Below are 26516 nucleotides of genomic sequence, written 5' to 3'. Positions count from 1 at the left end.
TGCCCAGCGGAGACGGAGCGCGAGGCAGGGCGAGGATTATTCCAAGCTCTGCGCGCACTTTGCTCCTGGGGGCTGGCACCCGCTGGGCGCCGGGGGACCGTCCGATCGCGACTCGGGCCCCGCTTTCTCTCCCGCGCCCGGCCGAATGGGCGGCTGGGGCAGCGCCACAATAAAGGGCCGTTGGCTGCCGTGCCCGCGTGCGTTCCGCGGTAGCGCTGTTGCGAGTAGGCTAAGACCCCCGGGAAGCGAGTGGCCTTGGGGGGGCGCCGGGCTGCCGGTGGCGCGCTGAGCACTCCCGCCCGACGGACCGCTGGGGCCGGGCCGGGGCGCAGAGAGGAAACAGGCGAGACTCCCTCGGCCGCGAGCCGGGCAGCGGCGGTGGCTTCTCTCCTGGAGCAGCCGGCACTCTTCGGCACCGGCCTCTGCTGCCTGGTTGACGGCTGCGCCCCAGCTGGAGGGTTCCCACGTCGCCCATACCGCCCACGTCCCCCCGCGCGGGAGCCGATGGCTCCTCTGTCCCTGCGGCGGGGTTGCTCTCGGGAAGCTGGGTGCCATCGGCCGGCCAGAGCAGGTAGCGGTGTCGGTGGTCCCCCTCTCAGCGCCCCGGGAGGCACACCGTGCCGCCTGTCTCCTTGCTCTCGCCCGCCGGCAGTACCGCGGCGATCAGCTGCCCCAGCCCCCGGCCGGGCCGGCGAGGCGGGCGGGCAGACGAGTGGCTTCTTCCACCGCCCCCTTCCTGCCTTCCTTCTCCTCCGCCCCTCCGTCGTCGCCACCGTTCTCCGCTTCCTCCACCCCCACCGCCGAGGCCACAGCTGCCGCCTCCGCCTCCTCCTCGGCTGCCTGCCTCCTCCTGGCGCACCCCTGAACCCGCGCTCGCTCCCGCTCCGGCTTCCGCGGAGTCGCCATGAGCGGCGGTGCCGCTCGCTTGCCGCCGCCCCTCCACGGGCCGAGCCTGCCGGACCCGGGAGCGCGCAGCCAGGGACGGGGTAGCCCTACCGGCCACGGCGCAACCCGCGCCGCCCCGGGAGCCAGAGGCCCGCCACCAGGTGAGCGGGAAAGGGGTCCCAGCGTAGGAGTAGTAGTTCCGGGCGTCCCACCCCAGCCCAGGAGCGCAGTCGGCCTGGAGGGGCCTGCCTGTTGTCCTTCCCGGCGCCCGGAGTCGTGGCCGCCCCAGGGCCGCGGGACGGGGAAGGAATTTTTGCCCGTCACAGCAGACCGACGCAAGTCGCGACGGCTACCCGCAGGCTGTCTGTTGCCCGGCCAGCCACGGCGTGCCCGGGGCCCCCTGCGCCGCGGTGGCCGGCGTGGCGATGGCTTTCCCCCCGCCGGTTGGGATGCGGCGTTGTGAAGCGCGGGCGGCCCGCCGTGTCGCCTCCAGTCGTCATACCACTGCCAGCGCTTCTCCGCCCTGCACCCTCCTCTGTGGGCCGCCGGTGCAGCCGGAGGGGTTGCGCTGCCCCTTTATGCTTGCTTGCCCTCGCCGTGGCGGCGGCTGCGTCCCGTGCGAGGCTTTGCTGTGCCCTCGACAGCGCCGAGGCCTGTCCGGCCCTGCCCGCCTTTCTCCCTGAGGCGGCCGCCGGCATTCAGCCGGCCCTCGGGCTCCGCTGTGCCGCACTCCTGAAAGGCGTTGGCCCGGGAGGGGAACTGTGTGTCCGTGTGCGTGTCCGTGTCCCTGAAGCAGGCGCTGCAGCTCCCAGCGGGCTGCCTGTGTCTGTGGGAGTCCACGGTTTACAACGGCAGGTCCCCTCAAGTTCCTGCGTGTAGCTCCAAAATGTCTTGAAAGAGAAGCTGCCTCTGTGGGAACCTTGGCTGAGTGCCTTCTGGGCCCTTGGCAGCTGCCCCTTAAACAGGTTCTTGAGTTTCCTGTTAGAAGTAGCCTACAGCAATGTGTCTCCGAGCAACTGGTTTTGGGCATGTGGTTCAGTACTTCTGGACCTACAATGTTTTCAGGACTGAGGTGCCAACATCTGGGTTGATGTGCTTTTTGTCAAACACCAGAGCCACTTCTAAGACTGCACTGGAGTTTCCCATATGCTTAAATTTAAGCGAGTGTGTGGTTTCAGGACTGGAGCCCCATAGCTGTGTTTCGTGAATGGCAGCAAGAATGAAACTGTGGATATGAAGTTAGTAATTAGGAAGTGGTATGGGAGAACGACAGAAAACAAGACATAGTTCTTTGGGCCTGGAAGGTGAAGAAATGAGATACCTAATTAGTCTTCTTAGAATGTGTTTATACTGGTGCTCGTGTTTTGGGACTTGGATGATTTACAGGAGTCTGCAGTGTGGGTTTTTATACTGATGGAAATCTTGCTCTGAAGTAAAGCAGGTTTTATAGACAAGTTCCTCTTGAAATTTGTGGTTGACAGTATTTGAGAGAATTACCATGCAGAAAGTTGAGAAAGAACTTGAATTTTTACCTTTGAATTGTCTTATATAGCTCAAAAATAGCTTTTCCTATGTGCTGAGACCACACAGCACCTGGGGAAGATCAGTCTCCCCTGTTTAGCTATTTGGGTCTTCCAAATAAAATATATAGGAGAAAAATTTTCTTCCGATATAGGTGATCTGGAAATGGAGGTTTTACCTGATGAAACTATATTTCAGCTTTTTGTGTTAAAATTGCTTGGACATTTTTGGTGTAGACGATAAACTTATCTTAAAACCCCTCCTAACCTTCCCGCACTCTTAATAATCCAACAGAGAAATTGAACTAGTATGGTACTATTGGGGGATGAAAGGTCTTTAATATGACATGATTTGGAAAATCTTGGATGGATAGAAGAACTTATAAACCTTATCATAGACTGAATTAATCACGCACCTACTGTACAAAAACTGTACTGCTGGAGTAGGACATGCTGAGCTTTTTCTTCTCCGAAAAGGGAAGGGGCTTTTTGTCATTGCCTGAAGTGTTGGTGGTACTTCTTGGTTAGAATTACTACAATATTACAAACCTGTTACTGTGCATGTTTTTTAGGTAGAAATAACGTGTCATGGATACTAGTTTGTATTTACGTTTAGTATCTCGGAATTATTTATTATAGTGTTGGTGTGTTTGTTTTGCTAGTTTTCCATTATAAAGGAAGATAGACTTTGCTTTTTACATAAAGCAGTTGCACTCTGAATAGATTCTAGTAATCATGGAACTAATGTCAGCAGACAAACATTGACTGTTTATTTCAAGAAGTTGGTTATAATGGAAATAAGTTGCATATCCATGGGATGAATTTGGGAAATAAATGCCAATGTACTTCCTTAACAAATATTTTCAGATAATTTACATACTTTTAAAGTCATTCTCTGACTAATCTATCACTTTTTGTATCACTTTGACTTTATTTGATAAATTAATATGTAGCACTTATATGAACTGGAAATGCTAATTTTATGGCCTGAAATTGTTCCGTGCCATAAATATACGGTACAAAGTTATTTTGGAGGTATGCTTTTTCGGTGCTGGCACAAACCAGCTCAAGTGAATGCCAGCAGATGTTGATATTCTGCCCCTTACCCTGCACTCCCAGTTTAAGTATTTAAAAGTAGTATGAGGCTGAGATAAATGTATTTTAGGGAAAATAAATAAAATAAAATTAATATGTAGATCTTTTAATTGTAGTTCTTGCAGAACAAACAGCTTCCTCCTTGCTCATACTGGCATATATTTCAAATGTAAAATATGTAGGACCACAGGAATTAACAATTCCAAATTGTCTCTACAGTACAAATTTCAGTTTAGTAGGAAAAAGACCAGATACAAGTGTTTACTTTTGAAATGCATGCCCTGCTTTGCACCATCTGCTTATGAAATAATCTAAATTATCGTTTTGGTCTAATCCATCAAGATACAGATTATCATCTACATCTGTTGATTCAAACTGGATCACCTGCTGGAACTGATCCTTCAGCTGTCAGGACTGTGGGTTTGGGGGGCTACACAGAAGCACATAATACAGAACTGCAAGGTAGTTGGCAGTTGATTTGGTTTGTAAACTCGCCCATCTTTTGTTGGCTACTGCCTTGCCTAAAAGTTGCTATTTGCGTAGAAAAAGGCAGAGAGATTAATTTTTAAGAGGGGAAGTGTAAGATGTGAGTGTACGTTGATTTTTCTGCTGGTGTCACTCCACAGGCATTAGTGAAGATTGCATGGATTTGCAGCCGAAAAGCAATATGTGTCTGATGTCTTGTACAGTTTTTATATTAGAGTTTGTTTGGTTTTGAAACAGATTGTCTTGTCTCAATTAAAATAACTAATAACAGGTAACTGATGATTGAACGTGACGTATGGTCTCAGTTCAAAGAAAATGAATTTCAGGAAAAATTACAGGTATACATATATATGTGTATTTGTGTATATTAGCTTTGTTCTTGCTGTAACAGTTCTCTTTTGTATCTGCATGATTTTTCTGAATTTAATGACAATGCTACAACATTTGCATTTTCATATCCATCTGAAGTTGTCATTTCTGGCACATCATATATGCTATTAAGCCCTGAGCTATTTCTTTCCAAGGTGAAATTACTACAGGAAAAAAGCTAGGCAGCAGAGCAGTTAGGTAGCTTCACCCATGCTTTCAGATGGGTGAAAAGTCAACACTCTTGTCAATGTAGTTGACAAGTGTGTTTGCCTTGTCACAAAAAGGTTAAAATGAGAAATTGCTTTAGAGACTATTAATAAACATGATTGTGAACATTATATATTCTGGGAAAAGCTGTGCTCAGTTAAAAAATAAAGCGTATTTTTTTGTCTTAATATTTCATATTTAGTATTGAGGCTTATACAGCCCTTTTACACCCACAAATTATCTTGGCAAAATGAAATCCATGAGTGCACAGGATCTTTTTGACTCATGCTCTTTTCCTGAGAAAGATAGGGTTGATATTTTTTCTACTAATAGCATTGCAGCTTTTCTTCTTATTTCTTGCACCCCAGATGTTTTAAGTGGTCTCTCATATAGCATCTACTACATGTCAGAAGTTCAGGTGGAGGTGTGATAACAGAAACAAAAATCTTTTAGAAGGCCCTAGGCCTAATGTAACAAGATTAGGCTTAATGTAACAGGAACTTAATAGAGAAACAATAGCTCTATTAGAGACTGGGCATGAGGCAAAGCAGGGTGACCTTGGTTCGCAAGCTGGGAAAGTGCAATGTTCCACTAAATGAAGAAGGAGCTACACGGCTTTTGCTGAGTAGTGGCACAAAATGACAATATCCATGTTCAAGAAATTAGGTCAAGAGGCTGACACTGGGGTTGGGGGTCACAGAGCACCAGGCTGGGGAGACCCCCGGTACCACTAGAGACCTAGATGAAGACTCTGGAATACCAAATATGGACTTCCGACAAAGGGCGAGGTTATGGAAATAGTTTATGTTTAATGCAGTAACTAAGTGGTAGAGACAAATGAATATGCAATAGGAATATGTAATACATACCAAGAAGTGCAAATCATACACATACTCAATTAGAGGAACGATCCTGTGAGTGTCTGGTGAACTGCAGTAAAAGTGCCTGCTTTTTAACACTTTCAAAACGATGTTACAGAGTCTTTGTGCCGACTTGTCAGTATCAGATGTGTTATCTAAAACCAACAGTTGTCAGTGTTAAGATGGTGCAAAATGTGGGTGGGATAAAAAGAAGGTAAAGCACTAAAATGGCAGAGAGCATTTTGTCAGGTTTGCAGTAGGAGCTCCCTTTGCATGAATATTCTATGTGATGGTGCTGCTTTGTCCCACCTTTGCTTTTCTGGGTTTTGTTTTCTTGTGGTTGTTTTTTGTTGTTGTTGTTGCCTTTTCTTTTTTGACACCTCCTAGTTGCATTCTTCTGTGCTTGTTCTATTGTTTTCTTCTTTGTATATGTGAAGTACAGTAAATGCTTGCTTGCTTGTTTAAATTCCCTGAATGAGGAAAAGATCCTCCATTCTTAAAGGGAAACAACTGTTGTTCTTTTGCTCTGATGACTTAAAAAAAAGTTTACTTCTGGAAGTTACTTGATGTGTAATGTAGAGCAAAGAATGCATACTTCCCTTTACTCAGGGAAAGATGCAGGAAGTGATTTTTGAAACACTAAGTCATAGGTATTTTCAGAAGTATTTTTAAGCAAGCACAGTATACTGTATTTTTTTTTCTTTAAGAGTTCCTCAACTGCACACATGTGCTCCAAATGTTCATTCTTAGAACACTCTTCCCAAGGTTGATCTCAGTTGAGAGTCTCGTGTCTCAGCTCTAAGCTCCTGGATTGCTGTTCGCGTTGTTGCTGGCATCGTGTTTAGGTTCATCCTCTGCATCCTCCCTCTCATGCAAGCACTTATGATGTATGAAAGAGTAACATCTGTGATCAGTATATTAGTGGTACAGTGTGTCAAGATGTTTCTCTGATTTCTCTTGTAATGACTGGAGTTCTGCATCCACACAGATAATCTATGTTGCTTGCTGCATTGTCTAACAGCTGGCGTGGTTTTCTTGGTCATGGGCTGTCATAATAACTACCCTTCAGTGAAACATATTATTTCAGAGCTTAAAACTCTGAAGCATTTGGGCTTGGTCACCAGTTTCTGGGACAATCCCAAATGGGAAATGATAATCTTAAAAGGAGATGTACTCTATCACTTAAACTGAAAAAAAAAACAAACCACAAAACCAAAAAAAAAATAGAAAAGCTTACTTGTACTGAATTTTTGTTCTTCTGTATAATATATACTACTGCAGCACAAGGTTATGCAGGCACTATCAAGAGGAACATTACTTGACTGTTAAAGGGTGTTTATGATTGTTTTCAATATTCCTTATGAATACGGAAATTGCACTTTTCTCTATCATAGTACTGATTTGTGCTCCAGGGCACGTTTTTTTGAAACAAGAGCATGAGGAAGGATGTTAGTTATAGGTTGGTGCAAAAGTAATCATGGTTTTGGACTTGAATTTTGGACTTGAATTTTTAGTCATTATAACTAGGCTCAAACACATCTTTATAAATCAAAATAGGAACCATTACAGTCAACAGATTTTCACCATGAAAAATAAGCTTGTTCATTCCTTTAGCATAAACATCTGTGCTTTGGGATTTGACAAACTCTTGGAAAGCATTTTCTGCATCCTGCTGGTTGTGGAAGCATTTTCCCTGCAAAAAGCTGTCAAGATGCTTGAAGAACTGGTGGTCAGTTGGTGAGAGGTCAGGTGAATATGGCAAATAAGGCAAAACTTTGTAGCCCAATTTGTTCCACTTCTGAAGCGCTGGTTGTGTGATGTGAGGTCAGGTGTTGTCATGGAGGAGAACTGGGCCATTTCTGTTGACCAATGCCAGCTGCAGGTGTTGCAGTTTTCGGTGCATCTCATTGATTTCCTGAGCATGCTTCTCAGATGGAATGGTTTCACCAGTATTCAGAAAGCTGTAGTTGATTGGACCAGCAGCAGACCAAGCAGTGACCATGACCTTATTTTAGTGCAAGTTTGGCTTTGAGAAGTGCTTTGGATGTTCTTCTTAGTCCAGCCACTGAGCTGGTCATTGCCACTTGCCGTGTAAAATCCACTTTTTGTCACATGTCACTATCTGATTGAGAAACAGTTCATTGTTGTTGCATAGAAGAAGACACTTCAAAACAATGACTTCTTTGTTATTGAGCTTTTTCACCTTTCCAATTTGCTTCAAATGCCAAATGACCATAGAACGACCTTCAGCCTAGGGAGCTGTCCAGTCACATACTTGGCCTCAGGGAGGCCGCACACTTCCCAGTAGGTTGGGTATGGTTGGCATATTTTGCCCTCTGTTCCCTTCAGAAGGGAATCACCTACGAAAATTACCCTTCTTTTTGTCTTATCATGAGTGGTTTTGCTGGGTAGACAACCCTCCATCCCAGAAGGGCCTTCATGTGCAACATCAGCTCTCTGCCCATCCAGTTCCAGGGCCTCAAACCTGTTGTGTACAGTTACCTGGGAAGGTGCGGCCAGCTGAGGGTGTATTCATCTGCTGCCCCGAGCAGTAACCTGTTTCCATTCTCCCCCATCTCTGGGGTCTCCCCTTTCAGCCTGGTTCTGAGAGACTAGGGCATCCTTTGTCCGTAATGCCATGATTCACTTCTGCACCTGCCTCAGTGATGGTAGAAAGCAAGTCCACCAGTCAGCCTCCTCCTCTGACTCCCTGATGCTCCTCAGCCTCTTCCTGAAGCTCTGTCACTAGGCTGAGCAGCTCCTTCACTTGTGCACATCGCCCACAGGTGAGCTCACCGCTGCTGTCAGTTCCTGAGCAGAAACTCAGGCACACTTTGCAACCCGGGACCTCGACAGCCGCATCTTCCCTCCCAAGCTCAGTTTGAGTGGCTGCATCAGTTCTTACAGCCAGAGGGACCATGCAGGATGCTGAAGGCACAGCTCTGCCAGCTGGATACCATGCCTCCTGCTGTTCTTAGCTCCTTGCTAGTGGGTTGTAGCCTCTGCTTACAGTGGCAGGATAGTTCCTGGTCATGCTGCTTGTGCTAATTGCCATGCCCCTGACTGCCACGCCCCTGTTTGCCCATCCTTTTTTCAGTGTTCCTCGTTGGCTTCAGGCACTGTAATAGAGAAGTAACACTAATTTGGGACTCTGGCCAGTTGCAGATGGCCAGAAGTGATCGTGAGAATTCAGTTTGCTTAGGCATACAAATGTCAGCTTGTCTTGCAATGTATTTTTTTTTTCAATTTTGACATCTTCACCATTATGGTCTTAACGTGCTTCTTCCCCACACATCCAAAAATGCCTTTTGCAATGGTATTTTCTTTATAAAAGCTTTGGGGTAAAAAGTGTCAGTAGCTGTTTGTATTTAAAGAAGTACTGAATGCAGAGCTACATTTCTGCCTCTTAGTCCTCTTTCCTAACTTACTGGTGTACTGCTTTATGTACGAGCTGCCAGTTTTCTTTTGACAGACAAAAATATGCACTTAGTTGTTTTTTGGTTTTTTTTTTTCAGTCTTAGAGGTGTAGAGGATGTTAAGTCTTCTCTTTACTGTCATACTTGTACACTTTCTCAGAAGGTGCCAGATAAATGATTTGAGAGTTATGTTGTTCAGTAATGGGAGACATTTTTTTAAGCTTTTAGGGAATGTGAGATATATACAAATAAACAAAACATTTAAAATATATTCACTGACATATTTTCATCTTCTTCTGTTAGTCTTTCCCTAACAAGTATTTATGTGATGAATCTACTGTAGGAAACAATTATTTTGCAAAGATAAGAGGCCCAGGCAGGATGTCTCAGCAAAGCATTTTGCAAGACCGGGTGTTCTTCCTAAAGGTAGGCACACCTAATAGGGCAAAAAGCCCCTGCTTATATCTCCCCAAAATCCCGGCTGTGATTTCCCTCCCCTGTTCCCCATTGGTTGGGTACTTCAGGGTTTACAGACTATCCCAACACACACAATACCCTTCCCCTTATCAATCTGTTTAAGATATGTATTCCTGGTACTTTGGCTACATTTCTCCCTAAATTAACTTATCAATACAGGTATTGGTAAGTATACAGGTGTCAGTACATATTCTGGGAAGAGACTGTGTCTTACATTAAGAATTCATAGTCCGATGTCTCTCAGTCCTTCCCCCCCTAAATTAGCTTGCAAATACAGGTATCGGTATGTATACAGGTGTCAGTACATATTCTGGGAAGAGACTGTGTATTACATTAAGAATTTATAGTCCGATGTCTCTCAGTCCTTCCTGAGGGGTCAGGTGTCAGGTCCTCAGTTATGTAAAAACAACAGTTCTTCGTTAAATGTTCCTTACAATTTCCTCCTCTCCTTATTTTATACTTTTGTTGGTTTTGGGTTTTCTTATGATACAGTTCTATAGGTGGCTTCAAGCCTAGATAACATGATTTCATGTTTTTCTTCTGGTGTGATGCATTCGCTGTTCCTTCTTTCTTCTTGTTCTTTTAGCAGCATCATTTTATCTGAGCATGACAGTGGCCCTAAAGGCATTTGCTTTGATAGAGCTGTCTCAATAAGGCATTGAACAAGTCCTCGGACACACAGAGTGATGCAGCACGCTATAGAAATCAGTGCTTCTGCTACTACGACTAAGGAAGTAAAACCAGATACTATAATTTCTTTCAATTTTCCAAACCAAGATTCTAACAATCCCATGAGTGGATTATCTATACCTGAATTCTCAGCCAATTCTTCTGCTGAAGTTGTGAGTCCTTGCAAAGCTCTGGTTACACATACATCACCTTTTTCTGCCAACATCTTATCTAAGACCATGTTATTTTCCCATGCCTTTCTACTAGTAGCATCTAATTGTTTGGCAATTCCTTTAGCTGCTTGTCTAGTATAACTTATAAATAAATGTTATTTATCCAGTCTACATTCTTTTTTATAGTTACCTACCAAAACAAAAAGGACTCAAAACCTGCAGCTACTTGATTTCTTGCTTTGTGTTCCGTGGGGACCCCTCTGGAGACCCCAATCAAATTGAAATAAACTCTGTCATCAAAGGAAGACCCTAAACTCTTTTTTCTGTTGTCCTGATGAATCACAATGTTCAAATGCCAGGGTAAAAGGAATTGCCAAATGAACAATGTCACAGGTACCTTACTAGTGGGGGATAAAATGGAATGAAGTGTCATCTTCCCACAGTAACACCAAAGATCCACTCAAGAAGCATTTGGGGACATATGAGGACCAACTTCCCGTATCTCTACATATCTACTCATGTTCCTAGGAACTTGGTATCATTCCTGCCCCACTGTGAAAGACAGGCAGTATGATTTCCAATTATTCCTGAAAAGGCTGGGGGAATTTTGATATTTTTCCCTGCAAGGCTGGAAACAGCAGGGAGAGAGTATGACACGACTTATTTCCCTATGGCATAGAATCTTGGTATAAGGCTAAGATGCACTCCGTCCCCTGTCAATCTTCGCTCCATCCCAGAGGGAAGGGTACCACTTGGGCCACAGGCCTTCCTGGTGCACAGGCATAGCAATTGCTCTTGTTTAGGCTTTGCACAATATATTTGATCCATTCTACCCAGGCGTTTGTATTTCCATGTATTTTGAACCTTCCCAGGGCATCGTTTCTACTAATGTCTATTTGTGATCCATAAACCCCACTTACTGAATCATCTGCTCCCTGTATTGTAATTAGGAAAGGGTTGCACTATCCTTTAGATAGGGTAATTTTTCTTTTTAACTCTGTAACTGTTCATTGCTCACTGTCCATCCCCTAAACTCTGTGGTCCAGATAACACTGTACCAGGAGGGACAATGAGGAGAGCAACAAAAACTATGCACTTATTTAAATCATCCCTAGACTCAGTCCCCTTGGACACATGTTTGTTTTCATAACTCAATTCTTTTTAGCTCTGTACATCCCCACAGTTAAGGATCTGGCAAGTGTCTACTCACATTGTTAGGGAACCTTCAGTTTCAGTGATGTTTATGTTAAGTAACCCATTTGTAAATTCTACGTAATACACGATTAATAATCCCCAAAAGTTCCATTTCATTTTCATCTCTGTATCTTTAGTCAAAGGGGTTTGTCAGTTGTCAGTACTTGCCACTCATCATTGTCCTTTGGAGGTTCGATTGGCTCTTTAATCCATGTGTAATGAGTCCACCCTTTCTCAGCTGGTCGTACCACTGTCTCGGTGATCAGCAGAATTTCACAGTATCACACAGTATCACAGTATGTTTGGGATTGGAAGGGACCTCAAAAGATCATCTAGTCCAATCCCCCTGCTGGAGCAGGAACACCTAGGTAAGGTCTCACAGGAACATGTCTAGGCGTGTTTTGAATGTCTCCAGCGAAGGAGACTCCACAACCTCCCTGGGCAGCCTGTTCCAGTGCTCTGGCACCCTTACTGAGAAGAAGTTTTTTCTCAAATTTAAGTGGAACCTCTTGTGTTCCAGCTTGATCCCATTACCCCTTGTCCTATCATTGTTTGCCACCGAGAAGAGCCTGGCTCCATCCTCATGGCACTCACCTTTTATATATTTATAAACATTAATAAGGTCACCCCTCAGTCTCCTCTTCTCCAAACTAAAGAGACTCAGCTCTCTCAGCCTTTCCTCATAAGGGAGGTGCTCCACTCCCTTAATCATCTTCGTTGCCCTACGCTGGACCCTCTCCAGCAGTTCCCTGTCCTTCTGGAACTGAGGGGCCCAGAACTGGGCACAATATTCCAGATGTGGTCTCACCAGGGCGGAGTAGAGGGGAAGGAGGACCTCTCTCGATCTACTAACCACCCCCCTTTTAATACACCCCAGGATGCCATTGGCTTTCCTGGCCACAAGGGCACAGTGCTGGCTCATGGTCATCCTGTTGTCCACCAGAACCCCCAGGTCCCTTTCCCCTACATTGCTCTCGGATTTGAAATGCTCCTTCCCAATCTGGCTGAAGCTTAGTTTCTTTCCAGGATTTGACCAGGACCTAGTTTCCAGGCTGAAACTTGTGAGCTGCAAATTCTAAAGGCAGAGTTTGTGCTGGAAGCCCTTGGTGCCTGAGAGAAGATAGAAAAGACAACCGGAGTATACAGCTTTTGAGAAACAATTCCTTAGTTTCAAACCGTGGGGTTCCATCTGTTATTTCACTTTTGCTACCACTGCCACTGTGGCAGTGCTAAGAGGGAATGCTTCTCCCCACCTGGCAAGATGATCAAACACTAGTAAGTTTTTAATTCGGCCAACTGCAGGTAATTCTGTGAAATCAACTTGAATATTTTGGAAGGGTCGTAAACTTGGACTCCGACCTCCTGCAGGCTGCTTCCTAAATGGCTTTTTATTTACTTTTTTACAAACCACACATCATTCACAAATTTGCTTGGCTATAGTATAAATTCCAGTACACCCATATTTTTGTAACACTATGTCACACATTACTTGTTTTCCCCATTAACTCTCTTGATGTAAAATTGCTAATACCTTCCTCATGGTTTGCTTATTTAACATTTCTCTACCATCTGGGAATACCCATTTCCCTTTCTGTTCCCTGGCTTCTAATTCTTGGAGGACTTCTTTTTATCTTTCATTGAAAACTGGAATTTCTTGTGGTGCCATGAGATAACTTAGTTATTGCTTCAGGTTTTAAGGCTACTTCTCAGGCCATTTCATCTGATAACCAACTTCCCCTGACACAAAAGGAGTTTCCCCTCTGATGTCCATTAACATGTATTGCAGCCACTTCTATTGGTGACATCAGATTACATAACACTTGTCCAAATAGTTCTTCATGAACCAATTCTTTCCGTTTGCTATTAGTTAGACTCCATTCTTCCTAGATTTTCCCAAAGGTATGCTCTATTCCAAATGCATATCTAGAATCATTACAGATGATACCTTCTTTTCCTTCTAACATTTGCAGTGCCTGACTGACAGCTTATAGCTGGCATGTTTGAGCTGACCAGTTACTAGGCAACCTTCCCGTTTCTCTTATTTCACCACTCACACCTTCCATGATGGCATACTCATTGTGTCTTTTCCCGTGAATTACCCTTGAAGGCCTATCTATGAAGAGGTGCAGCCCGTTGTCACCTCTCCATAGGAATGCAGCAGGGTTTAATTTCCTGCTTTCTTCCACCAGAAGAACGGTTGCCGCTACAGGTTGCACACACTCTGGCCAACCTCAAGACACTGGGTCTAAGAGCTTAGATAAATGTGCCACTGGTTGTTGCTTCACCACAGCCTACTTGCTGGTGGAGCAGTGCGAGAGGCAGAACAAGACTCCACTCTGTGCAAGCATTGCTCAACAATAACAAAAACATATCCGTATTATCAACACTGTTTTTAGCATAAATCAAAAACATAGTCCCATACTAGGTACCACAAATAAAATTAACTCCACCCCAGCCAAAACCAACACAAACTTCCAGGTAATACAATATCTTTCAAATTTTCTCCTTGTCACGGCCCAGGCAGTAACTGTGTTTCCACATCCAGAGCGTGTAAAAGATTTCTTTCTAATAAATAAGCTGGGGAATCTTCCACTAACATATTCCTTCCCCATACGCTTTTAATTCTTATTATCACAAATAGGAATTTATTCATAATTGTCTCTCCTTCCTCCCTGCTACCCCATTTATTACAACTCTGTCTTCAGTTTTAGATTTTTTTACAGTAGAATTTAGAAGGAATAGGGTAGCTTCCATTTCTACTAAAAACTAGACCTTATTACCTCCTGCTTTACCAATTATATGCCCTTTTGCAATTTAAACAAGTTTCTCCACCAAAAAAAAAAAAAAAAAAAAAAAGAAAGAAAGAAAGAAACACCACCACCAAAAACATTTTCAGCCCCTCTGATTTTCCAAAGTGTATTGAGTTTTCTTCCTTTAGTCATTTCTAACACTTGCTGCCCTAGCGGTAAATATCCCAGATTTCCACAATAATAGCATTCCATTTTCTCTCATTCTCTCACTTTTATCACTGACTTTGGTCTAAATCTTCTGCGTGTTTTTTTTTTTTTTCCTTCCAGTCTTTATCTTTCACTTGCAACAAATCAATCTCCTTCAACTTTTTGCTTCTCTTCCTGACCATCATACACAAACATGACCACACAGAATTTTTGCACATTCTTCCTGCCAACCTGGCACATGGTCTCTGAAATACTTCCATAGATCCACAAACACACTTGCTACCAGTTCACAAAGCTTTCCAAAAATCTTCCCCAGTCGGTGCTCGTCTGGTTTCTGTCTACATTCCTGCACTTTGGTTCAATTTACTCTTATCTCCTCAAAAGCTCGAAAGCTTTTATCAGATTTTAACCACTGTTTGGCAATTATCTCCATTTGTTTGGTTAGTATACTCTCAATTAGAATCACCTTGGGGTCAGGCAGTTTCCCCCTGTCTGTAGAGTTAGTTCCACATTCTTTTAAATGATCTTTCTGGACAGACCAACTTTCTCACTAACAGGTTAACATCAGCTCAGGATGGATTATATCCTGAAAAAAAATAGAAAATAATGATGCACATCGATCCCCATCGAATTCATAGTCCGATGTCTCTCAGTCCTTCCCCCCTAAATTAGCTTGTAAATACAGGTATCGGTATGTATACAGGTGTCAGTACATATTCCGGGAAGAGACTGTATATTACATTAAGGATTTATAGTCCGATGTCTCTCAGTCCTCTCCCCTGCTGGGGTCAGGTGCCAGGTCCTCAGTTATGTAAAAACAACAGTTCTTCATTAAATGTTCCTTACATGTACTAAAGCATAAATCTTCTACAGTATTTGTAAGGAAAAATGGTACAAACAGTAGTTCAGTGAGTAACATATAATATGAGCATAGCAGACAGTAGGCAGAGAGCAAAAAACTGTGGTATATGACTTTCACGGAGGCACCCCAAAAGTCAATTAAGGTGGACAACAAGTTCTAAACCAGACTTTATTCTAGCTGGAAAAGTATAGCCAATAAACTAACTAGAAGTGGGGTTTATACAATTATTTAGTACTCCAACAATATAAACCACAGATTTGGCTATCAGTTTGAGGAGATTATTTGGGCATGACTTTGTAAGACTAATGAAGATCCACAGCATGCACACATTCACTTACAAGAAACAAAACCAGAGGCCCCTCACTGAAGGGTACCCAGAGGAAACAATCACTTGCCTGGGTTAGGCAAGGGCTCAGTCAAGGATATATCCAGCAAAGAAAAACAGCCACTCTCCCAAACGAGGAGGTGAGGTGCATTCAATCCCTGGAAGTCTCCTTACATAGCATCCCAGGCTAAGGGGAGGGCTCCAGTTCACAGACCCACTGCTCTGAGAAGACCACTCAAAGGGGGTCTTCATGGACTTCATTTTGTAATCTGGTCAGATCTGGCTGGGGTTCATTACAATATGGTCGAGAAGCTTCTCAGCTTCTCTGGGCATCTCCTTTGTTGGGGACCCTGTCAAGCAATTGAGGGTCCCACCCCTCCTGCCCCCCAGCCAGGGGGAGGTGAGGTCACCCTGCCCCCAGTGGGGCAAGATGTGACTGCCAGCACTATCCTAGGTGTCTATGTGGAGACAGGAACAGTGAGGAGCAAAAGGTGCCAAAGAGCCATCAGCTGCCCTTTTGAAGGCTTGGTATCTCAAGGGATGTGCAACTGCCACAATTACCTCCTCATGTTGCCTTCCCTTGTGAGTGTGCATTTGACATTCTGTGTAAAGCTGTGATGCTTGTTCTTTTAGTCCTCTTTCTGTGTAAATAGCTCCTGACCTGATGAAGGCTTTTTCATTTCTTAAAAAGAACTGTAAGAAATCAGTGGTTAAGTGGCAGATAAATTAGTCTGTTCTCTGAAGAAAACACTGTGGAGGGAGCTGATGCTGTTCTTTTTGGCTTACTGACCCATGGATCTAGGTAGTTTCTGGGCAGTTAGCCAGTGATCTGCCTCCAAACAGCTGCAGTGTATGGTCTCTCTTAGAGGGACATAGGGAATAATGGAGTGTATAAAGGACCAATGACACAAAAGGAATTGCAGGGAATGGAACTTGTAAACATTTGGAGGGGAACTGCATTATTGCAGAGAGGGAGCATAAAAATACAGAGCAAAACTCAGTAAAAACTACTTTTCATTAATTCTGCTGCTCATGTAACTACTGATTTATTTTGAGGATGACTCTTAAAACATCAATGGCATAAAAGAGGATTTCCAAAGTAAACGCATTGCCCATATTGTTATGGACTTGTTTATTATGAATGGACTGAAGTGTCATCTCTGTCTGTTGTTAACCAGCTGGATAGAGGCTGTGTGGCAAGATGGGTAGTGAGGCTGAACGAGGATACCAGAATTTTCTGAAGTTCCTGAGTCTCCAGTTAGATTGGGACAAAAGTGGCCTTAAAGCATTTTAAAGCAAAGACTTGTGCCATTTGTTTCATTTATTATTCTTTAACATGACGTTTCTGTATTAGGTCAAGTGTTTGTTTCCTATCAGCTATGTTTTGGCTGCTGCATTTTCTGTTTGGCATTGATGTCCTAAAGAGATAAACGTTTATAGTAGCTTAGGTCTTCCTTACCGTTGTGTTTCTCCCTTTTTTGCTCTTTTACCTTTTGTTTTTTCCCTCAAATTTAATAGCAATGAAAAGAGGACTAGCAAAGAAGTCCAATAGTCTGCATCAGTAAGCAAAGCATAGGAAAGCATTCTATAATTGTACAAGGCCATAGGAGAACTTTGTTTTCAAGGCACCATGTTTGGGTTTGGGGGCCTTTTATTTCTCTAGAGATTTTCAAATTAAGGCAGATTGTCTAGCAAAGAGATACCAAAGTGATTGCCAGCTGAACTATTTTTAATTTTGATGTTCCAAAGATCTTGAGTTTATGCAATTTGGAGAAGAAATGCTGGCTAAGCTTTATTGCATCTCTGTAGAGAGAGGGCCTAGAATCACCACGGAAGATTTTATGATCTCAGTAGACAGCAATAGATAAAAATACTTTAGAACAGTTGAGATGACTGTTGTTGGATGTCTGTGTACTGACATGCTGTGATTTTATCATCCAGCATCTTTGGAGTTATTGCTTAGGTTTCATCTGTTCTAGAAGGTTAGGCTATGCTAACTTAATCAATAGCTAAAGTGGCAACAGTGGTCTTCGCAGACAAGAAATTGACTTTGAATTGCTCATTGTGGAGAGTTTGTCCTGTTCTGAGAAACAAAGTAATTGGTAAGAACTTTTTGGCCTGATAACCCCATTGCTCTTGAATTATAGACACAGTACACCTGGAGAATCACTCTTTACGAATACACTTGCCTGTCCTCTTATGTAGACTACCAGGTCACAGATGCTTGAAATTTGAAGTTATGTTATGTTTGGTATTGAAAAGAATTTTCCATCCATGTTGGGGGCCCAGGTAGTGCCTTTGGAGAGCTTCAGTCTCCTTGCCCTTGCAGTCCATGTGTTCTACAAGGCATTCATGGTTTATTACTTTCTCTTGCTTTACATAATTTCTGCTGTGCTGGTTTTGCTGTTCCTTGTGTTCAAAAATTTTGTGCTCCTCTCAGCTCTTTTGACAAGTCACACCAGAGCTTCCTAGATTGGTCTCATTGTTTTCCAGGCTTTTCCCTTGCTTTTGCTGCTTCCTAATCCAATTAAGCTTGTCCTTTTCAAGGCTGTTGCTGAAGGAATGAATTTCAAAGTGTAATAAAAATGCTTTGGTGGGTTGCATTGCACCGCACCTCTTGCAGATTATTTTATTCAGCATTCTTGTGGCCACTAGAGCTATTTATGTTGTCATAGGAACAGTGGCATCAAAATGGGAGAGGTATCGTGTAGCCTTAGGAGTGGGAAAACTGGGACATACAGATATCTGTTTTCAAGGGCTGTCCAGAGGTCTCAATGGAAAATACAGCTAGCAGGCTGAGGGTGAAGAGGCACCTGTAGGATACATGTTTCTGGGATGTGAAAGTGAACTGAGCTCTGGTAAACAAGATGTTTTCTTGCTCCAACTGCTTGGATTCCCTGTGAAGATTTTCTATGAACACTGGAAATCTGGGCTTAGAACTTTGTTTTTATGGTGTTGTCAACGAAGCAAACTGCTGTTGTTATGAACTTATGACTCACAAAAATAAGGGGAAGTGGATTGTAAATGGTGCATATATTTAAAAGAGAAATGTGGCAGTCTGATTTCTAGTTAGGTTTGAATTCCTGGAGTTTTTCTCTGGATATGGCATATTTTGTGTTGCAAAAACTTGAGTAGTGAGAAGTTAAATTCTAAGTTTAATCACCCAGGCAATGCAGATGTTATATTCCAGAAAACATTGTGAAATAAAGCAGATGCAGGCAGGTTTTCAGGAGATTTGCTATACTGTATCCAGAAGTGAAGGCGTAATTCTCATCGTAAACGATGAACACACGTGCTTCAACTTTGCAAATCGAGTAGCATGAAAGTAGAACTGATCTGCGACCTGTTGGTCTGTGTTTGTTAATTTAACTGCTTTATGCCTATGTGAAAGTGTTCCTGTACTGCAACATGTGTATTTGGAAGGGGGGAGGCAAGAGACGTGATTCCTATAGACTTCCAAAAGTCCAGTGGCTGTTCTTTGTTGCTAGAGAGAGGCTACTGGCAGGTTTCCTTTTGTTTTTGGAGATGGCCCAGAGGCTGTTGAAGTAGGAGCAGCCCTGAGAAAATGGCAGGGTGCTAAAACAAAGATGGATATCTCGCAGGTCGCAAGGACATTGTTCATTCAAAGTCTCCTTTAAATATACATATATATTTCTGTTGAATAATCTCTATTTTCCCACTTGCTATTATTACTGTTATTAGCATACTGGTGCTCTCAAAGAGGCATTGAAAATTCAAAACGAGCACAACTGGTGATAAACCCAGTGTCTTAGGTTCTAATTCTCTTCTGCCTTGCATGTTTTCAGTTGTATGTTTGCTGTTAGAGACAAACACCCTGTGCTTGTCTCAGTACCTCAGTATCTAAACCAGTTACCTCTGTATCTCTTAAAACAATCAACAGTTAGCAGTGGTCACATTCCTTGACTTGAGATTGCTTCACTGCATTATTTAAGGTATAAAAAGATGTACTGCTGAGGAGGAAAGTGGCTCTACAGCATCCTAGATTTATGTATGTTGAAGGCATTGTAAGCTTTACAGGGTTCTATTGTGAAATTTGTTGACAATATTTAACTCTACTAGCTAATGACTTGCTATTGGGGCTGGCTGACCTGGTTGCTTAGATACTTCTCCTCCAGTTCAACTGAAATATGCCTGAAAGTAAACTATACTATACATATGTTTTTAAATCTGTGTATATACATTGTCCGTAAATCTGAGAGCCCATTGTACCTGGACTCTACAGAGGTATGCCTTCATTAAAAGCAAAAGTAGTACTGTGTTCAGTTGTATAGATCCTGGTAATAGCAGTCACCATCAGGAGTTAGTCACTTAAAATGACCACATAGACTAGGAAAAATTGCAGTAACTTGCCTTTTTTTTTCTCAAAGCTTTTGTGTATCTAATAGAGTTTGAACTCAAATGGGTATTTTTGCTGTTAAGCTACTAGATAAACAACTGAAAACTGCTGCGCTATGTGGATATGTCACTGGCTGACGTGCATCTGTGTTGCTGCTTTTGCTTTCAGATGTTACCATGAGTATCAGTTGGAGCACAAGGAGCTATGGTAATAGGAGTGTTTGGGAGAGCTGGGTCTTATTTACTTGAGAAAGGTAAGAGTGTGATGGGGTTTTGGGAATTCCTGATGGAACAGAGTCAGAGTGGGTGATAACTAGCCAGGCAAGACCACCAGGGAATGAGATACCTTACCAAGTTCAAAGAAAAAATGCCAGAAGTTGAGAACTGGCAACTACACAGAAGGAAACACTAAGAAATGCACTAGAAAGGAAAATAAAGCTGATTACTTCTGTAGCCTGTTACTGAATTGGGAGATGTGAAGAAAATTCGAGAGTGCAGTTATATTATGCAAAACATAAAAAAATTAGAAACTATGGCAGCCAAAATGAAATCCTGTGCAGAAAGAAGGTTATCATGTTGCGGTGAGTTAACTTTGGCTAGATGCCAGGCACCTGCTGAGCCACTTTTTCACTCCCTGTCCTCAGCTGGACAGGGGGAAGAAAATATTACAAAAGGCATATGGGGTGAGATAAAGACAGGGAGATTACACAGAAAGTACAGTCATAGGCAGAACATATTCAGCTTGGGGAAATTAATTCATTGACAATCAAAAGTCAGAGTGGGATAATGAAAAATCAAATCTTAAAACATCTTTCCCTCACCCCTCCCTTCTTTCTGTGCTCAACTTCACTCTGGACTTCTCTACCTTCTCCAGCTATGTAACACAGAGGAATGTGGAATGGGGCTTGCAGTCACTTCATTACAAGTTGTCTTTGCTGCTTCTTCCTCTTCATGTTCTTCCCTGGCTCTAGTGGGAGGTCCCACACGATTCAGTTCTCCATGAACTTCTCCAACATGAGTCCTTCCTCTGGGCTGCAGTTCTTTACAAACTGCTTCAGCATGGGACCCTTCCACAGGGTGTGCTCCTTCAGAAATGGACAGCTCCAGCATGGATCCCCTGCCAGGAAACCTGCTGCAGCATGGGCTCCTTTTTCCGTGTGTCTGCAAGTCCTGCCAGGAGCCTGCTCCAGTATGGACTCTCCGTGGCATCACAGCCTCCTTCAGGCACATCCATCTGGTCTGGCATGGGGTCCCCATGGGCTGCAGGTGGATCTGTGCTCCACTGTGGACCTGCATGGACTGCCAGGGGATCGCTGGCCTCGCTGCGTTCTGCACCATGGGCTGCAACGAACTCCCTGTTCTGATACCTGTAGCACCTCCTCCCCCTCCTTCTTCACTGGCATTGGTGTCTGCAGAGTTGTTTGAGTCTTCTCTCTTGGCTGCTGTTGCACAGCCATTTTTATCCCTTCTTAAGTATGTTTTTCACAGATGTGTTACCACCGTCGCTGATGGGCTCAGCTTTGGCCAGCAGCAGGTCTGTCTTGGTGCTGGCTGTCATTGGCTCTGTTGGCCATAGGGAAGCTTCTGGCATTTTCTCCTTTCACCATTCAGCCTCACAGCTCCTAAGCAAATGTACAGACGTGCTAATCGATTTCCTACTGAGGTGACTCCTTCCCATGTACAGGATCTGTACATTTGACTGTTGATTATAGACAAGCTTTGGCAGGTCCCTGTGGCACGCGAGCGTGAAGGTGGTTCAGTCCCGCCTTCAGAAAGGTGACTCATGACAGACATAAGGATTTAAATAAAAATGGAGAGAGAGAGGAAAAAAAAAGCCCAAGAATATTAAAGCTACGAAGACATTCAATTAAAAAAAGTCATTCTTTAATAAAAGAGTAAAATTATTATTTTTAAGCTTTGTTACCCCCCGTGCAGAGTCAGTTCTGCTGCTCACAAGTCACCTCTACGGAAGTTAAATCCATTAAAAGCTCAGTATATTACCAAAGCCATTTCTCACATAGCCCCCTGCTGCCAAAACCTTGCTGTGAAAACCCAGTACAACATGGCCTGAAATAAAGGGATCTGGAATTATTTACATAGATAACCAATGCAGACAAACATTGCCTATCTGTATGTGCTTATCCTTTGACTACACAAGGCATTTGAGCTCGTAATTTTGTCACAACTCCAAGAAAGGTCCTTCAAGAAGAAAAACACAACTACTTTCCATATGGTGTCCTGCGGCAAGGTGAAGTGTATGAAGAACTGAGTGAAAAAGCTAATGTAAGGGAGCAAAGTGAACTCAACACCTTTTATTTTTTGTGTGTGTGATTACTTATAACTTAAGCAGTTTGCTGCCTAGAAGACTTGTATAGCTGAAAAGGGTAATGTAGTTGATCCCAAATGTACACTTTTTCTGGATTTCTTTTCTTATACCTTGGATCTAAAATTGCAGATAATGTACAGAGAAGCCATTGTTTTGAATAAAGAAATGCATATATACAGAAGGATCTGTCAATCCTACTGATATTCTCTAGGTTACTCACTAGTCAGAAATCTTCAACTACTCTAAGTTTGTCATGGGGGAAAAGTCTGGAATCGTAAATCCTAAACCAAAACCTTTTGATGCAAGAGAGATTTATATATTGTGTCTTTTGCTTAAATTGTGGTGGCTTCAAATATTTAACTTTACTCAGAAGGCTTCCAGAAACTTGTGGGGTTTTTTGTTGTGGTTGTTCTGGTGCTGTTTTGCTTTGTGTTTTTTTTTTCCTTTTTTTTTTTTTTTTTCAGGACTAACAAAAATGCAGTAATAATCCAGCTGTATAAATGGAGTGTTCAGACTGATGTGCGATTTGCAGCAAAATCTAAATATGAGTGACCTGCTGCTCTGTCATTTGATAGAATTGCTGCATTTTGTCTATTTTATAATAAATGCAGTATCTAGATTTTTGTGTGTGTTTTTGCAAGAATCTTTTAAGTGGGTTACATCTGTCTAATACTTGTGTTACAGGCAAATGTCCGTGGCTGTGATGTTCAAAGTAAGCTTCAGAAAGCAGTCACATGCAACACAAGGACAGAGGGAACTTTGTTGTGTATTTTCATGTAAGGACAGAGGTCAGCAAGGTTGTTGGCAGGAACAGAGAGTAATAAACTGTGCTCATCAGTGAAAACATGTCTCTAGAAGAGTGCACGTGGTTTACAAGTAAGGGGGAAAGGGAAATGGCTTCTGTCTGTGTGCTTATAAGGAAGTGCTTCTTTTTGAGTTGCATTTGGTTTGTGTACCAAGACAAAATGATTAAGAACTCTTGTGAGGTGTTGCTCTAGGTGACCCGTCTATGTTGTACTGTGGTGAAAGGTGACCCATTTTGAGCCTCTTCATAGTGCTGTGGCTTATTCAAGACATCAGTATGGATTGAAGAAAATTCTATTAAGTGTTTAAAGGGATCAGTTTTTCACTGGAGTGAGTGGATGTGGGTCCTTTTCATGAACTCTTAGGTAGGTAGTCCCTCCAGGAAGCCTTTACCATGAGGCACAGTCTCTTCAGAGTAAAGAACACCATCTGCATCCATTTCTAGAAGTGTTTCAACACTGGGCGGGCTCTGTATTGTTTGTGAGGCTGTGAGACCTTTGTGGCAAAAGAGAGGAGGAGGGTGATATTAGGACATGGCTGCAAGAGCTGATTTGGTTTGTGGGTTTTGTGGGGGTGGCTGGCACTGGTTGCATAGGACAGCTTTGGTCTTTTCAGAGTTCATAAGGCGTTTGGTTTGTGTGTGTATGTTTGTTTTCTCTATTTCATGTCATTAAGCTCTGAATCAGGCATTTGCCTCTTATTAGCTATGTAGAAACAATATAAGGAATGTCCTAAAAACTGTGTTTCTAAGGTCATAGCTTCATGCACACTTAAGCTGCATCTGGAATAGCAGAAAAAGCTGCCCATTATCACCTGGCTTATAACCACCTTGCTGGATGAAAGAACTGCTGCAGTTCAACACTAGCATAAAGTGTTAACTGAGGTAAATCCCTTGTCCGGTTTCACTGAGTGTTCTTACAGATGTGTACCTGCAGTGTGTGGCAGACCTGGAAGTGTTTCCCTCAGTGCTGCCCTATCACAAGATCATGAAATGAAATCAAAGAGGTTACAATCTGTTTAATAACTTCTAGGTGATATTTGTTTCTGCCTCTCTTCGTACATTGTACCTGTTGGACACATTGCTAGGAGCACTGACAGAGAGGGCTGCCAGCTATTAAAACGTTGAACGTAGAGATCTTTTTTTTTTTCCCCCCAGTAATCTGAAAGATTACTCTAACTAGTAATCTATTTTGGTAGTCTTTAGGGGGCTATTAAGATAAATGGATTAAATTTTGGACAGACCCACACAGTAAATAAATGCTTTGTAAAGGTAAGCAGTGATGGCATTGATTTATTTATATTTTTGGCTGTTCAAAAAGTCCCCAACTGGAGCTACTGGTAGAGGTGGCATCAATGATGAAGGAACATACACCTGGGAACTTGGGAGGGGGAGATAGAATAACTTAGGATTTTAGGAAGGAAAGGTTTTATTTTCTTTTGTGTGCAGCTTTACAGTAATGCAAAGTGATTTAAAAATTTTGCAGATGCAGTGGCCTCAATGTGCAGATATATCTTTGAACTTGTGTCATAAAGTTCGTTCATTAGTCAAAAAGAATAGCTTCGTTTCCACTCTACCTGCAGTTCTGAGTAATCCTCACTATTCAGGAGATTGAAGCTAGAGGCTTCTCATTTTGAGGGTAGTGATTCTTCCCACCTAACTCCAAGTAGTAGTGCAAAGCACAAGCTTGCAGGCTGGTAGACACCAACTTCAGCTGCTGAATGTAATTTTTACAAGGCTCTGCTGTATGGTTTGCTCATGTAGCCCCAGTGCTGTCCGCCTGTGCTTACTGTACTTTTACATTTTTGGTGCTTTTTGCCTCTTGTATGGTACACACAGGAAAATTATGATGTAAACTATGTTCAAGGCATATGATTAATATTATTTCTTATCAAATAAAAACCAGAAAATCTGAAGTACCTTTATCATCCAGGAGCATGTTATAATTTCACAGAAGTGTATTAGCCCTGTCCTACCTGTCCTACGGAACTAAACACCTGACTGCACTTCTTTTTGGTTTTTCCCAACTGAACTGTTAATTAAAAATCTTTTAGCATCACAGTTATTTTCATCTTAGAGTTCATTCTCATAAACTTTGTAGTATGGTTGCCAGTATTGGTGAGAAACAATTTCCTGTAAAAAACAGGAGAGTTTCCCATCCTAAGATGCTGCCTCTGTTACGAAAATAACATAGAAAACATTGTCATTTAGACAAGTGACGATTTGTGTCTAGAAATCCAGAGCATAGTCTAGTCATTTGACTATAGGAGAACTAACAGTAGATGGCTTATTGAAACAGGCTGCTGATATTAATTGAGTTATATAATCTGGATTGTGCTTTTCTCTCTCAAAGTAGCTCTTGAAAGGAAGCCTATATGTAGGACTATTGGGAGCATTAAGCAGGGTCTTCCAATCTTTCTGATGGCTTCTGAAACACCAGAATTAAGATGCCTGTATTGAGAAACTGAGATGCCTGTATTGAGAATACATATTTCAGTTGCTGCTCTATATTGGGTTCTTAGAGGATACTTTGAACCAATTGTAATATCCCACTATTGGTGGAAGTGCAAATCTTTTAACACTGGACAGTCCCCGGGTAGAGCTTGTGTCTGGGAGGTGTTCTCTCCAGTTCAGTTTTTCCCATTGTTTAGTCTTGGCTGCACATACCCTTGTTTATTTCCTTGCTACTTAAATCCTAACTCCTAATAATGTTCCCCTACATTCCAGCTCATCTTACCATCCATCATCTCTGGCTGTCTTGAGGAGGAAGAGAAACAAAGACATTTCCAGAGGATGTATGTAATATTTTGTTTACTATTTGCTTCTTTCTTGTCTAACCTTATCAGCTGTTCTTTCTTCTAGTTTCAGTTTCTGGGCACCTGAGTACGGAAGGGTCTGTGATATGTGTGTTGAGCAATCTAAAGAAAGTTCAGAATTTCCTCAGACCTTGTATCTTGCTAGAAATCAACATCTGACCCATGGTCATGTTCCAGGAAAATCATAGGCTTGGTACGTGGCTTCTGAACCAGAAAGTAGCATTCATTATTTCATGGGGCAGAATCTTTTTACTTATATTGCTGTTGTGCTCTGAGAGGCTGTATTTTGCACAGTGCTGCAAATGCACAGTGCAAAAAGAAAAACTGGTAATCAAGCAGACTACTTTCAAAGTGGAGAAGAAGTGTCATATATATTCTGTCTGACCTGGTGCCAGGAGGTTTCTTTTGCTCTGTTCAAGCACTTACCAGTCTGTGACAGGACTGCTAGGGCTATGGAAAACTGCTTATGTCCAGTAAGCCACATGACGTCTTGTTAATGGGTTTCTTACACTGATAGGTATCTGGTGTCAGACCGGCTAACGATGTCCTGTTGTGTCTTGCAGCTTTACTCAGGCCACAGAAAAGTACTGAAGTGCTTTCCTACACCTAGAACCTATCTATAATTTGACTTAAAAGTCTGGAGGGTTGTTTGTGGAAGGTGGACAGTGTTTTTGAAACAAATTGTTCTTACATTGTCAGATACAGGTTAGTCCTAGGTCAG

At 42.8% G+C, this 26516-nt stretch overlaps 1 protein-coding gene across 3 annotated transcripts in view; it reads left to right on the top strand.

The window, feature by feature from the left end:
- Positions 1–824: 824 nt before the first annotated feature.
- RNF38 (ring finger protein 38) overlaps positions 825–26516 on the top strand; it is a 122154-nt gene continuing 96462 nt past the window's right edge. For 2 of the 3 annotated variants that reach the window (XR_013923555.1, XM_080363168.1), the window contains exon 1: positions 825–1046. Coding sequence is in view for 1 of the 3 variants with exons in the window: in XM_080363168.1 (XP_080219294.1) it covers positions 905–1046 (142 nt within the window). In the remaining 2 variants the exon portion in view is untranslated. Of the gene's footprint in view, positions 1047–20020; positions 20106–26516 lie in introns of all 3 variants that reach the window. The other variant, XM_080363169.1, reaches the window with a different exon arrangement.

This window comes from Nesoenas mayeri (assembly GCF_963082525.1).
Source record: "Nesoenas mayeri genome assembly, chromosome: Z".
Lineage (NCBI taxonomy): Eukaryota > Metazoa > Chordata > Aves > Columbiformes > Columbidae > Nesoenas > Nesoenas mayeri.
Note: the sequence above shows the minus strand (reverse complement) of the source record. Positions and strands in the feature narration are given on the sequence as shown.